This window comes from Canis aureus, chromosome 16, assembly GCF_053574225.1.
Source record: "Canis aureus isolate CA01 chromosome 16, VMU_Caureus_v.1.0, whole genome shotgun sequence".
Taxonomy (NCBI): domain Eukaryota; kingdom Metazoa; phylum Chordata; class Mammalia; order Carnivora; family Canidae; genus Canis; species Canis aureus.
In genome coordinates, this window is record NC_135626.1 from 4,956,100 (window position 1) to 4,971,267 (window position 15,168).

At 43.2% G+C, this 15,168-nt stretch overlaps 1 protein-coding gene across 12 annotated transcripts in view; it reads left to right on the plus strand.

Moving 5' to 3' along the window:
• RALGPS1 (Ral GEF with PH domain and SH3 binding motif 1) overlaps nt 1–15,168 on the plus strand; it is a 295,262-nt gene that overhangs the window by 228,071 nt on the left and 52,023 nt on the right. For all 12 annotated transcript variants that reach the window (XM_077850727.1, XM_077850726.1, XM_077850724.1 and 9 more), the window contains one exon: nt 14,240–14,377. In XM_077850727.1, the coding sequence (XP_077706853.1) occupies nt 14,240–14,377 (138 nt within the window). The remainder of the gene's footprint in view (nt 1–14,239; nt 14,378–15,168) is intronic.

Below are 15,168 nucleotides of genomic sequence, written 5' to 3' on the forward strand. Positions count from 1 at the left end.
AGCACCATTTATTGAAAAGACTGTCTTTCTTCCAATGGATAGTCTTTCCTCCTTTATCGAATATTAGTTGCCCATAAAGTTCAGGGTCCACTTCTGGATTCTCTATTCTGTTCCACTGATCTATATGTCTGTTTTTGTGCCAGTACCACACTGTCTTGATGACCACAGCTTTGTAGTACAACCTGAAATCTGGCATTGTGATGCCCCCAGATATGGCATTAAAATTGGCAAAGAAGAAGTCAAACTCTCCCTCTTCGCCGATGACATGATACTCTACATAGAAAACCCAAAAGTCTCCACCCCAAGATTGCTAGAACTCATACAGCAATTCGGTAGCGTGGCAGGATACAAAATCAATGCCCAGAAGTCAGTGGCATTTCTATACACTAACAATGAGACTGAAGAAAGAGAAATTAAGGAGTCAATCCCATTTACAATTGCACCCAAAAGCATAAGATACCTAGGAATAAACCTAACCAAAGATGTAAAGGATCTATACCCTCAAAACTATAGAACACTTCTGAAAGAAATTGAGGAAGACACAAAGAGATGGAAAAATATTCCATGCTCATGGATTGGCAGAATTAATTGTGAAAATGTCAATGTTACCCAGGGCAATTTACACGTTTAATGCAATCCCTGTCAAAATACCATGGACTTTCTTCAGAGAGTTAGAACAAATTATTTTAAGATTTGTGTGGAATCAGAAAAGACCCTGAATAGCCAGGGGAATTTTAAAAAAGAAAACCATATCTGATCTTTTTTCTATTCACAAAAATAGAAAAGTGTTAGTGTTAAGTCAAGAGAGGCTCTGTGAGGAGATGTCTAGCCTCTTCTGGAAGGTTTCCAAAAACAGGTTTATTCCCCCATCCACTCTTAAAGTTGGGATTTTTTGCAAGTAACTTCAGCTGCTGTACTAGTCCCCTTAATGTACGTCATCTCCTTTAGACTTCACCACAGCCCCCTGAGAAGGCTATAGGTACTGTCTCCATTCCCCAAGTGAAGAAAGCAGTTGAAGGACTCACCCAGGATCACAATGAACAAATAAGCAGCAATGACAGGATTTGAACACAGGTGTCTGAGCTGTTGGGGTTTATTTATTTACTTGAGAGAGAGAGCACATGTGCCCACACATGCATACACAGTCTGGGGGCAGGGCAGAGGGAGGAGAGGGAGAGTCATAAGCAGACTCCGTGCTGACCATGGAACCTGATGTGGGGCCAGATCTTATGACCCTGAGAAGGAGACCTGAATCAAAACCAAGAGTCAGACACTTAACCAACTATGTCACCCAAGCACCCCAGATATCATTTGTCTCGTGTATGCATTGAGCTGTAAGTATAGTATATAACATATAGGTAAGAGCCCACTGACCTACCCTCAGATCCCACCTCTGCCGTCTATGTGCTGAGTGACCTCAGACAGATGACTTAACATTTCTGGAGTTGAGGAGAGTGACTAAGGTGAGGGAAGGTAGAATGAACTCCTTGAGTATTAAAGACATAACCCATTTCTATCTTTTATGTCACTGGTTCCTCCCAGGACTCTCACTAGGACCTGAGGATAATTCCCCAAAGTAAGTCTCTATAGAATATTATTTTTAGCAATTCTGTATCCTTAATTATTTGTGTAACGAGTGCCTCTGTTGAACGCCTCTGCTGACCTGTACACTTCATGGGGCTCAGGGACCACACCTGTCTGATTCTCCTCTGTACACCTGTGTCTAGAATGGGGAGGCAGTCAGCGAATATTTGGAAAACTAATGCCCTTTCACAAGGAGGTGGACATCACTGAGTGGCTGGTCCCTAACCACACCACCCTGTACCCTCGGAGCATCCTCTTCCCACTGTGACCCACCCACCACGTTCCTTCCTGCCTTGTACTACTTCCCATTGGTCAGCAGACATGCCTCCCTGTGCCTGGCCTCTCTCTTCCCTGCAAAGCATCCTCTGATGGCATAGCCAGGAGTATCCTAATAGGGTAGCACTGGCCCAGAGCTTGTAGGAATGGCAGTGAGCTGTGAAGAAGAGGAGGGGCCAGGATGGAGTGAGGTGGGTACAATCAACCAGAGTAGAAGTCTGGATCTCAAAGAGGTGACCAGGAGCCCAGAGTCAATGGGATCAGGTTCCTTGAATCATTTCCTGAGAGGATGGCATCTGGTGGGCAGGGGAGAGCCAGCACAAGGAGAGTGAGTATAGGTGGGCCTTCCAGTCTGCCACAGGACCCCAGCCTCTACCTCCCCATTCCACCAGAAACAGTCTCAGACCAACACGGGCACAAGTACTTCCATTGCCCCTTGCTGGTAGGGCCAATCGCCTCGTGCCCTAGTCTCATGGGCTCTGGTCTGGTGGGAGTAGCCCAGACTGCAGACTCAGACCCCAGAATAGGGCTGGAAAAGCCAGGCTGGCCCCGGCCCAGCAGGATCTGGCTGGGCAGGGAGCCTCGGGTACACAATGTGACCCAGAGAGGGCTGAGCCCACAGAGACGACCCCCACTGTGAAGCAGGAGAAACCCCTATTCCCTGAAAGTAATTTTTCTAGGATAATCCTATAGGGACTCACATCCTCTCATCTCCATGGAGAAAGAGAGCAATCAAAACATTTGAGCTTGAAAACCACAAATAAATTAGTAGCCAGATGCCTTTTTTCTTCCAAAGGGGCCAAAGGAGTCTTTTAGTATCTCATTTCAGCAAAACTAGAAAATAATTTGCTTTACAAAAGTGAAAATCAATTTGGATCTAGCTGACCCTCTGAAAATCTGTTGCTTGTTTTCCAGAGAATGCAGAGATTGGTGATTGAGGTTTAGGATGTCATGTTTTCTTACAGTTTCCATTGAGTAATGACCAAGCCTGACAGTTTTACCTTTGCCTCGGTTACTTTTTGTGAGGTGAAGTGTGGTCACAGATACGTGAGCACATTAGAGGAAGTGGAAAATACTTGAGTGGAAGAAGCAGCCGTCCGTGAGCTCACTCTCTGGCTGGGATCCTGGTGGCCTTGGACGTCCAGGAAGCTTTTCTGTGCACAGTAGCGATTCTCTGAGCCAGAGTTGGAAAGACAAGCTCGGAAGTGTTTTCCTTGGCACATGGGCAGCCCCAATTCTACCCAGTCTGAGGCAGGTTTCCGAGGCTTTCACCGGGGGAATCATCTTACATTTCCTTGTGGTGACGTCAGCTACTCTGGAAGCCCATTGTAGCACTCAGAGCAACGTGGGTATTTTGGCCTGGAAATACTGGAACACAGGGCTGACCCTAATGGGGTGGCTATGGAGTGGGGTGCCCCGTGGCCGAGACACTCTTCTACTGAGCAACAGAATTTCAATGCTGGACCAGAGAGTTGGGTATGCACACATAAAGATCTAATATCCTGTCCAGTTCTTGCCCAAACATCTTCTAAGCCCTGTGTTAGGCTCAGTGCTGGCCCCTGAAGATTGCAGGGCTGGGTAAGATAATGTCCTTGTCACAGAGGGTATGATAAATGCTGTAATGGAAGGAAGGGCACTGTATTCCAGGAGGAGTCAGCTAACATCCAGAGGAGAAGGCCAAGTGGGCGAGGGGACGACATGACTCTCCCAACCACAAGAGGCCCACATGGAGAAGAGACCAGAGGGACAGGTGGGGGCAGAACCCACAAGGCCACAAACACTTGCCCACTGGGGATGGAAAGTCTCTGGGTAATTTTAAGTTGGAGAAGGGCACGGTCTGATTAAGTTTTAGAAAGATCATGGGATGCAGGATGGATTATTGGAGGTGGAGACCAAAAGCCGAGAGAGGAGTCAGGAAATAATGAAGTGTTAGTGGTGGCCTGGAGACAATATCAGAGGCAGTCTATATAGGTCGGTGGCCTTTAAATCACAACCTACAGACCAAGTTTTTGGAAAATCGTGTAAAATATTACCTCCCTCCTCCTTGTCGCAAAAGTATTTGCTTCTCTAATAGTTGAAAGGAAGAGTGGGAAGAAGATGGGCCTTGCTCTTTTACATTTCTAAAAGTAGTACATATTCATAGCTAAAGTCTTAAAAAATATATAAAATTGTATAAAACAGGAGGTAACCCTAAAATTCCATCCCTAAAGATGGCTACCATTAGCAGCTTGGGCAGTAATCCTCTCTACCACCACCAATCCCCTGCCTGCTTTGTGTGCATGTGCCTGCACATGTGAATCAATATAAGTCTACAAAGTCAGACCTGATTTTTTTCACTTAAAAGGGCGCCTGGGTGGCTCAGTTGGTTGAGTATTGTCTTAGGCTTAGGTCATGATCCCAGGGTTCTGGGATGAGACCCATATCAGGCTTCCTGCTCAGTGGAGAGCCTGCTTCTCCCTCTCCCTCTGCCTCTTTCCCCTCCCATTCATGTGCACAATGCTCTCTCTCTCTCTCTCTCAAATAAATAAATAAAATCTTTTTAAAAGGACATTATAGATATCTTTTTATGTCAGTTTTTAGAAATACACTTTATTTTAATTAGCTGTATCACATTCTACTGCTTGGATAAAAAAATCATTTCTCTAAACCATGCAGTTTTTCACAATTATAAATGACAAAGAATGGTGTAATGAATATCCTTGTTTATTTTGCTAATTTGTAGGAATATTACTATAGAATACATTTCTGGAAGTGAAATTGATGGATCGTGGAAAATGTATCTTTGAAATTTTTGATAGATACTGCCAAATTCTCATTCCAAAAATTTCTATCGCTTTATACTGTAATTTGCCTTATATAAATGACTATTTCCATATACCTTTATCAACACAAAGTATTACCAACCTTTTTGACTTTTGCCAGTATAAATAGCCAGAAAAAGAAAATTTTGTTTTAATCTTGATTAGTAGTGAAGCTCAGGCATCTTTGGCACCTTTATTGATCATCTTCTGTAACATTATTTGCCTTTACTGTAGGAGGTCTTTGTATATCAGAACTAGTGATTGTCTTATAAATTGCAAATATCTTTCCCATTTGCACATTTGTCGTTTGCCTTTGAGCATATGGCACTTTCTCTGATCATGCATAAGTGTTTCTGTTCAGATGGAGTCCAGAATATCAGCGTTTCCCATCATGGCTACAGTTTTGTGTCACACTTAAACCTTTGTATACTCTAAAGTTATAAAAAGATTTTCTTGTATTTTATTCTAGTACTTTACTTCCTACTTAGATTTCAATCCTTAAGTCATCAATGATTTATTCTATCTTAAGGAATGAAGTAGACAACCAGCTTTATATTTTCCTAAATGGATAATCACTTGTCCCAATGCCATTTATTGGCAGACCCTATTAACTTAAAATGTACTTTTAAAATGAAGTTTATATATTAATTAGGCAATGATTGACATTCTCACAATGTTAAGTCTTCCCATCTAAGAATATTATATATATCCTCATTATTTGCATCTTCTTAAGATATTTTTATTTCATTAGTTTTTATCTTAGTTACCAAAGTGTTACATTCTCATTGTGACAAGTAAAATACAGAGAATTATAGAGGCAAAGTTCATATTTTTATGACTTGTGCTTTTATTTCAGTGAAGTAGATTCTTCAAAGGATTAATAAGCCCAAGAAATGTGCATATTTAATTTTAGTAAGTGTCATGTAATTTTCTATCAAATGAATTTTATTCATATAGATCTTACAGATTTAAGTTTATTCCCAGGGATTTTATAGTTCTGTTTTTACTGTACAGGATCTCTCTCTCTCTCTCTCTCTCTTTTTTTTCCTCCATTTTCTAGCCGATGATTACCTTTTTTTAAAGGAATTTATTTATTTATTTATTTATTTATTTATTTATTTATTTATTTATTTATGGGAGAGAGAGTACACACATGCACACAAGCAGGATGGGGAGAGGCAGAGGGAGAGGGAGAAGCAGACTCCCCACTGAGCAGGGACCCTGATGTGGGACTCCATCCCAGGACCCCAAAATCATCACATGAGCCAAAGGCAGACACTTAACTGACTAAGCCACCCAGGTGCCCCTAGCTGCTGATTTCTAGTATATAAGAATGCTATTGACTTATATATAATTTCTTTGAACTTAATTCTGTTATTTAATACTAACAATTTTTCAATTGAGTATTCTAAATTATCTAATTATAAAACTAACTTGATAACTAATTATATCACCTGAAAATAATGGCAATATTATAGGTGTCCTTACTATTTATAACACATTTCTGAAGCATCTGGGTGGCTCAGTTGGTTGAGTGTCTGACTCTTAATTTTGGCTCAGGTTGTGGTGTTAGCGTTGTGGGATCGGGCCCCCATGAAGCTCCATGCTCAGCGCAGGGTCTGCTTGTCGCTCTCCCCCTGCTTCTCCCCCTGTTCATGTGTGTGCTCTCTTTCTCTCTCAAATAAATGAATAAATAAAATCTTTAAAAATATATTTATAACACATTTCTTTGTCTTATCTTGTCTCATTGACTTGTATGTTCAGAATAGTATTAAATGTTAGCAGATGACTCAGTCCTATTAGGAGCATTTCATATTAAGAATATTATTTAAGGGCAGCCTGGGTGGCTCAGTGGTTTAACACTGCCTTCAGTCCAGGGCATGATCCTGGAGTCCCAGGATTGAGTCCCACGTCAGGCTCCCTGCATGGAGCCTGCTTCTCCCTCTCCCTGTGTCTCTTCCTCTCTCTCTCTCTCTCTCTCTATCTCATGAATAAATAAAATAAAATAAAACATTATTTAACATTTACTATTTTCATAAAAAAACATGTTTTAATTTTTCATACATGCATTCTTTATCACATTAAGGAAGTCTGTTCCTAGCTCAGTGCTTTACCGGGGATGGATATTAAAGTTATCAATGGCTTTTTAGCATCTCTCCAGATCATCTCTTAAATACCATTGCACTCTTGTAATAAACCTGTTTCTTGTATTATTCTTTAATATACTACTAATTGCTAATATTATTTTAAAATACTGATGAATTTTATTTGCTAGTGTTTTTTAAATTTTTATTTATGTATTCATGAGAGACACACAGAGAGAGGCAGAGACACAGGCAGAGGAAGATGCAGGCTCCTTGCAGGGAGCCCCATGTGGGACTCAATCCCGGGGCTCCAGGATCACGCCCTGAACCAAAGGCAGATGCTCAACCGCTGAGCCACCCAGGCACCCCTGTTTGCTAGTGTTTTATTTGGAATCTGTGGATCTTTATTAATGAGATTGGTCTCTTTTTTTAAAATATTTTAAAGATTATTTATTTATTTATTTGTGAGAGAGAGAGTGTGTGTGTGTGCAGGGGGGACGGATAGAAGGAAAGGGAGAAAGAATCTCAAGCAGACTCTCACACCCAGTGCAGGGCCCGACTAGGGGCTTGATCTCATGACCCTGAGATCATGGCTTGACCTGAAACCAAGAGCCAGACACAAAGATGACAGTTTCTTCTCCACTGCCAGTAGAATTGGTGAAGGATTCAATGAGATAATAAATGTAATTTACTTAGCACCACATCCAGCACAAAACAAACCAAATAATAATTACCAGATTAGTACCTTCTCCTCACACCACCTTTTTTTTTTTTTTCACTGCTGATCAAAATACTGGCATTTGTTCTACGGTCCCATAGCTCCCTAGAGAACATTAGCAAACAGTAGGTTACCTCACTGCATCTGTAGATTACCAGGTAATCCCCATGGCATGAGAGGATCTATGATTGTGTCCTCATTTCACCTCATCTCCAGCAGGAGATTTGGCTCCCCTGGACCCCTGGATTGTGTGTAGGCTGCAAGACTTTGTCCACGTGCCTTTATGATTCATTAGCCTCAACACCAAGAGATAAACGAAGCCATGTGCTCATCTAAGAAACATGGTCTCTGACCACCTGACATGTGACTCATTGGCTGGGTTTGCCCCTTTTCTACAGACCTAGGAAACATTGGTCTCAGCATCAGTGAGCTTCCAACACATTTCATATAAGGAATATTCTTTAAGTGACGTTTGTCCTGAAGTCTGTGTTTTGCATGATTGATATTAGTGGGCACTAAATAAAATTCAGTCTTCCGCATCTGACAGGGAGCCTGAGCTGCCTGCTGACATCTCCTACAGGAGATGGAATTGCTTTGCGCTCTCTTTAAAAAAAGAAAAAAAACAAAACCCTAATGAGCTGCTGTTTTGTTATTTCATTTGGAATTTATCAAGACAGTTTATGTGATCAAACCACACAAGTATAGTTCTGGGTGCCAGCACTCCTCATTTCTGAAGTTTGAAAGTGATCTTTTTAAGGCAGAGCAGGAGAACATGGAAAAAAAGTCTTTCATCTCAAATTTTAAAGGCAAGGGAGAGAGGAAAAAAAGGAAAGTGTAAGATAGAACTGTGGCATATTTTTATGCTGTGGAGGGTTTCTTTCCCCTCAACACAGCAGAATTTTCCTTATTAAATAGATAGCTGTGTGAGAAAAACCAAAACCAGCCTCGGGATGGAAGTGAGGCGGGTGGTGATGGGAGAAACAAGAGAGCAGTGAGTTTCTGGGCTGTGGTGGAGCCCGGGTGCCAGCCGTGGGCTCTGGCTCTGGGAGGCTGAGGGCGCCCAGCTTCAAGCGGGCTCTGCGCCACGGACCATGGGTGTCCCTCAGCTTAAGAGAAGGTGTCTGTTCAGGAGAGCACCTCCTTTGTCAGCCTGGCACTCCCTCCTCAGGGCTGGGGCGCCTTGTGGACACCCCTGGTGGGGGGCCTGCATGCACCGTCAGGAAGAAGGTTTGGCCATATGCCCCTGAGGGCATCCATAGCAGAGCCAGCTGAGGATTCCTGGCCCCAGGGCTGTCTGCCCCACCCATGGCAGCCTGGTTGGCACTTATATCGCAGCTACAGAGTGTCACCAAGCCCCGTGTGGGGCTTGGAAGGAGGGAGCAGAGCAGAAGTTATATTCTGGGTAGCTGTCCATCTCAGAGGAGGTCCAGTCTGCAGGTGGGCAAGCCATGGGGCAGATGCCAGCTGCCAGAAGCATCCTCTGGGAGTGGGGGCAGACCACAACATGGACGACTGGGACCCTCATCCCTGTGCCAGCCAATGACTCCCAGTCCCCAGCCCTCAGCATGGCCCTCTGTCCCAAATTTTTAGAGTTAGACACACCTGAATTGAAATCCTGATTCCTCTACTTGCAAGCTATATGGTGTGAGACAACTCACTTCTCCTTTCATTTCCTAATCTGCAAAAGTGGGAGAGTGAGAGTACCTTCTGTGCCAGTTACTATAGGGTATGGTGGTACAGGCAAGGTCAGCCCTTCCTGTCACAGACCATGGCTGGTACTAGTATAGTCATTCCCCGTAACGCATCTGCACCTCCCAGTCTAGCCCTGGGCTCTGGCATTGCTCAGCCCTGTGGCAGCCAGAGCCAGTGACTGGTCCAATTACTATCCATCTTAACAAGACCATTAACACAGCCTCGTCTGCTGCAGTAACTCTGTATAAATAGGACAGGAGCTGAAACATCCCAGCTGTGCTGTCCCAATCCAGACAGAATCTCCCAACACTGGCCTGTCTGAGGTGGGTGGCCACCACGTGGTCGGCATCTGGGCGCCATCCATGGTTATGGCAAACCCAGATGGGTGCATCCCTCCCCTGGGCTTCCTGACGTTCTTCCATGTGGGGCCTGGCCAAGGAGACAGGCTCAGTCAGCTCAGCTTCTCAGGCACCTCAGTGGTCCAGGCCCTGGGCCAGGACAGTCCTCATGATCATCTTCATTACCACCAGTCAGGGTCAAGAAACTGAGGCCCCAGGAGGCAGAAAGGCTTGCTTGAGGCCACCTAGCTGGTAAGTGGCAAGGCCAGGGTTCCAAGTCTCCTGGCTCCAAGCCCCATATTCTCCCACTTACACCACTATAGCCTGTCATGTGGCAGAGCTTACAGGGCCCAGTGATGATGGGACCTAGGATAGATACACCACGATGAGTGCCAGGAAGGCAGTGGGGAGGAGATGGAAGATGTGGCCAGGAGGAGTGACCACTCTTGGAGAGTGTTGACCCCACAGGGGAAAGCAGGCAGAAAGAGCCATAGCCTGAGACCCTCAGATCCAGCTATGCCCCCATCTTGCCTCACTGGCTGTCAGGCACCAGAAGATCTGACTGGGGTAAATGAAGGCCTGACAATATAGCAGGTCAGACCTGTGTTTGAATCCTGCCTGGGCCATTTCCCAGCTGTGTGGCCTCAGACAGGTGAAGCAACTCTCTCAGCTTCAGTTTCTTCTGTAAATATAGAGATAAAGCCTCTCTGGCAGCTGTGTTATTGTTAAGATCCCATAATCTGGGCAAAGCTCTTAGCTGAGGACCTGGCACATAGTAAGAGCTCGGTTTTCTTATTATCATTTATTTAAATATTAAATTAATTGTATTAAATATTAAATTTCAGGGTGGGGGAGGTGAGAGATACAAGCGTTCAGTTATGGAATGAATAAGTCATGGGAATAAAAGGCAGAGTATGAGGAATAGAGTCAGTGATACTGTAATAGTGTTGCATGGTGATAGATGGCAGCTATACTTGTGGTGAGCAGAGCATAAGGTATAAACTTGTTGAGTCCCTACGTTGTACACCTGAAACTAGTGTGACATTGTGTGTCCCCTATGCTTCAAATTAAAAAAAAGTAATTAAAGAAAAGAAATACTACATTTTAAATACATTTATGAAAAACTTTCTTACTTATTTTACTATTACCACTTTACTCTCAGTGTGTCTCCATCTTCAGCTATAAAATGAGGGTAGTCATGTACTTCATAAGACTATTGTGTAGCTTACACAGAATATGCCTTTATTCATGCATTCCTTCATTCAACTAATAGTTACCAAGCAGCTCCTGCGTGCTCTCTTCCAGCTGCTGGGGATTGAGTTCTGGAGCAAGACCCACTTCCTGCTCTGATGAGTTTTGAGTCTGATGTTGGAAATCAGATGTTAAATACATGAATGATATAAATAAGGATCATGTTGCAGTTGTGGGGAGTGCTAACTGTATGGGGCTTAGCAAAGCATAGGCACAGGCCAAGTGGGAGGTGGCTATGCTTATGATTTCATTACAGTTTAGGCTTTTACATATTTCCAGTTATGGGCTAATAACAATGCTGAAAAGATTTCCCTGGATTTGCACAGTATTAACTGTAAAAGATTTGCTGCCTTTGGAATAGTTTTTGTTGTGGGACTGAAAGGCTGTTTAGATGGAGTTTCTGTCCAGGCATTAACAAGGCTCAAGGTCTGCCCAGGTTGCTGGGAACAGACCTGTTTGGGGAGACCCTCCCCCACCTTAGTCTTCAGCGTGTCACTGTGCTTCCATGTCCTGGGGGGTAGACACCTATTGGAGTCTATGTATTTTGTGGAGGGGTAATGAACACCCCAACAGTGGAATTAACTCTGATGAAGTAGTGAGCTCCCTGTGCCCCCAGGGTACAAGCAGGCACTGGAGAGCATCTCCTGGCCATCCTTTGCACAACCAGGGACCTGAGAAGAAGCAAAGGGGCCAGTTTCAGTCCTCACAGGGAAGCACAGAGCAACCTAACGTGCTGAGGGTGTTATTTGAGAAAAGCCGATTCCCCTATGTGTTTCTGAGGGCCAGTGAGTGGGTCTGAACACAGGCCCTGGAGCCAGACCGACCTGGGCTCTAATCCCACACACCCACAGTGAGTCCTAAACAGATTTCTTAATCTCTCTGAGCTTAAGTTTTCTCCTCAACCCTCAGGGGTTGATGGCAGGGTCACATGGGTAGAGAGGTAAGTTCCTAGCTTGTTGTGGAGCTTCCAGAAGCCTCCGTTCCACTCCTCCCCACCTCCCTTCCTCCCCACCTTCCTGCCCCCAGCATCTTTGCTTCTGGCTGAGCCCTCCTTCTGCCACTCAGTCATCTGGGTTCAAGTCTACACAGTTTCCAACTAGTACAAAGGTGCCACACGTCTCCTGTCCTGTCCCTTTATGCTCAGCACCAGAGGATACTTTTTGTTGTGGTTGAAGCAGTAATGGGATTTTCAGGATTGCCACTGCTAAATCCTTGGGGAGGTAACTGAATTAGATTTTTAAGAAGGGAGAGGAAAAATGAGATCCAAAGAAAGAATACATCTGTGGATTTCAACCCACCAAACTTGGAGCTTCCATACATGGGAAATGGTTTCTGATTATTAAAATTTTGGAAACATGGTGCCACTAAAAAGAAAGGAAGTAGAAATGGCTCCAATTAGAAGAGCTAGCATATGTTTCTGTGATTTAATGGTTTCCCATAACAATGTGTAGCTATTTTTAAAGCAGACGAATGACTCATGATATCCAGCCCTGGCATTCCACTGTGATGACAGGAAGCTTGTGCTCTGGGGAGGCAGGCTTGGGTTCGACTCCCGCCTCCATCATTTCCCAGCTGTGTGGCCTGGAGCAAGTTATGTATCCCCTTTGCATTTCCATAAAATTGGTAGTTGTAAGGATTAATAAGATAATGTATGTGTAAGTCAATGCAGTGTTTGTCCACCCATGTAAAAATCCTACAACTTTTATATTAAATACCTATTAACTACATTTGTCATAATTCTTAGTAGTTTGATAGTAACCTTTTAAGGCTATAAATTTTCCTCTGAGTACCATTTTGGTCAGATCTCATACACTTTGATATTTATAGTGTTCTTAATGACATTATCTTCAAATAGTTTTTTTATTTATGTTTTTTGCTTTTTCTTTGACCTGAAAGTTGCTTATGAGTGTGTGTATGTGTGTTTTCTTATTAGAATTCTTTCTATATTTATTGTTAAATCCTAGATGTAATGTAGTAAGTTCAAAAATGTAGGTAACAGAGCATTTCCTTTTTGGAAATTATTGAGCATTTCTTTATAGTCTAATATATAACCAATTTTTGTAAGTATTCCATGTGTATTTGAAAAGAATGATATTTTCATTTAGATCACACCAAGCTTGTTAGTTTCATTACTCAATATTCATATATGCACAGGTATGTACATGTATCTGCATATGCATGTATATTTTTGTAGGTATACATACGTGCACACAGATGCATGCATGCAAGCATGCACATGTGCATACACACACATACACACATATTCTGGAAGAGACATGGGAAACGCTCCTTCTATAACTGTTGTTTTATTGAACTCACTTCATTTCTTCAAAGCAGTTTTTTGCTTTGTATATTTTGATGCAGTGTTGCTTTGTGCATAGAAATTTGTAGTCATTAGATCTTCTCAATTAACTGTGCTTTTCATTAATATCAGTCATCCTCTTTGTCTTGTCCGGTGTTTTCTGCCTTGAATTCTGCTTTACATTGCTACTCCTGCTCAGCCGACCAGTGTTGTAAATGTAGTGGCAGTGTTTATGGGGTGCTGCTGGGAAGACATACCATCCATTGTCCATGCACACATCCAGAAAGCCTGAGGTGTGGATCATGCTGTACAGCCAGTCCTCCTCTTCCATTGGTGGCCAGATCCCAACTGGGGTGATTCCAGGAGGCTGTGCCAAGGCTTTCCACTGGGCTATCATAGCCATGTTTTCATATCACACATTACTTTCTTATGAAGCACCCTCAAGAAAATTCAATATCCAGCCTTAGTTCTTTGTACCAAGGACTATTGCTTTTTTTTAAAGATTTTATTTATTTATTCATGAGAGACAGAGACAGAGAGAGAGAGAGAGAGAGAGAGAGAGAGAGAGAGGCAGAGACACAGGCAGAGGGAGAAGCAGGCTCCATGCAGGGAGCCCAGTGCGGGACTCGATCCCGTTCTCCAGGATCACGCCCTGGGCCGAAGGCAGCACTAAACTGCTGAGCCACCCAGGGATCCCTACTTTTTAAATTTCTTCTCTTGTCTCTCAGTTAATCTATGGTGTGTGTGTGTGTGTGTGTGTAGATAGAAAAATAGACACATAGCTAAGTGAATAAATAAAAAACTGAATTCCAAATGGGTGTTGTCTTGAATACGACACCTTAGATCTATCCAATGTCATCAGTTGGTGAAAAATACAAGTATCTGTCCCTTTTATGTCCTGTTATTTTCCAATTGGGTTACAGATAAAAATTCTTCTTGTGGCTGGAGAGTGTTTGAACTAGAAATGCTAAAATCTTGCCAGCATTCATTTTGGTTGTTACTCAGATGCTTGATTGCAGTGGAGCAGATCATGTGAGAAATTAATAGTCAGGATTAGAATTGAATTCAGAATAGTATCTTGGTTTTCCATAAGTCATCCTTTATACCTTCTAGCACAGCAGTGTTGTTTTGTGCTATTTTGTTCTGATTAATGGTGAGTGTCCAACATTACTAAATACCTTCTTTAATTTTAGGAATCTATCTTCTGGATCTAATCTACATTGATTCTGCATATCCCGCCTCGGGCAGCATCATGGAAAATGAACAAAGATCCAATCAAATGAATAATATTCTCCGAATAATCGCTGATTTACAAGTTTCCTGCAGCTATGGTTAGTATTCCTGGTTGCTGGAATTGTGAAACTTTATGTCACTGAAATTTGAATTCAGCACCTTATCAGTGAGAAAGTTCTAGAAAGCTCTACAAAACTCTTCATTTTAATATCTTGAGCATCCAACATGTACTGGACCCTTTAACCACAGGCTCGATTCTCAGAAACATCTCTGTGTTATAGACAAGGAAACTGAGACTGAAAATAGTTCAGTTGCTTGTCTAAGACCACACATACGGGGAGCAGCGGAGCCCAGGTCTTTCTGGTTCCCAGGTCATTCATCCATGAAGAGCCTGCGGGCAGCCCCCCAGGCAGCTCTCCTCCAAGAGGATTCAGGGACCCCAGTTCCTCCATGTGGTGGCGCCACCATATCCCATGGCCTCAGAGTCCTCTAGTGTACTAGCCAGCAGGTGCAGGAAGAGAGAGAAGCATACAATAGGTTTTATGGGCCAGATTTGTACATGGTGCTCATCATTTTTGCTGGCAAGGCTAGGAAATGTAATCTAGCTTTGGGCCTAGAAGAAAAAAGGAGATGACTTGGTAAAACTGGCCACACTCTGCTACACATGACCAGATCCAAAGTATGACTGGTTGTCAGAAATGAAGTTGAGGAATAGAGAAGTCAGAACACTGGGTAGACCATCCATGTAGATGTCGATTCCACCCAGGATGATGATGGACTCTGTGTTGTGGAACTCAACTGTGAACCAGTGTCCAGGTCCTCCAGGAAGGGGCAAGAATAACCAGGATGCCAGCCAGGAGAAGTCAGCAATGAAGAGAGGAATAGGTAG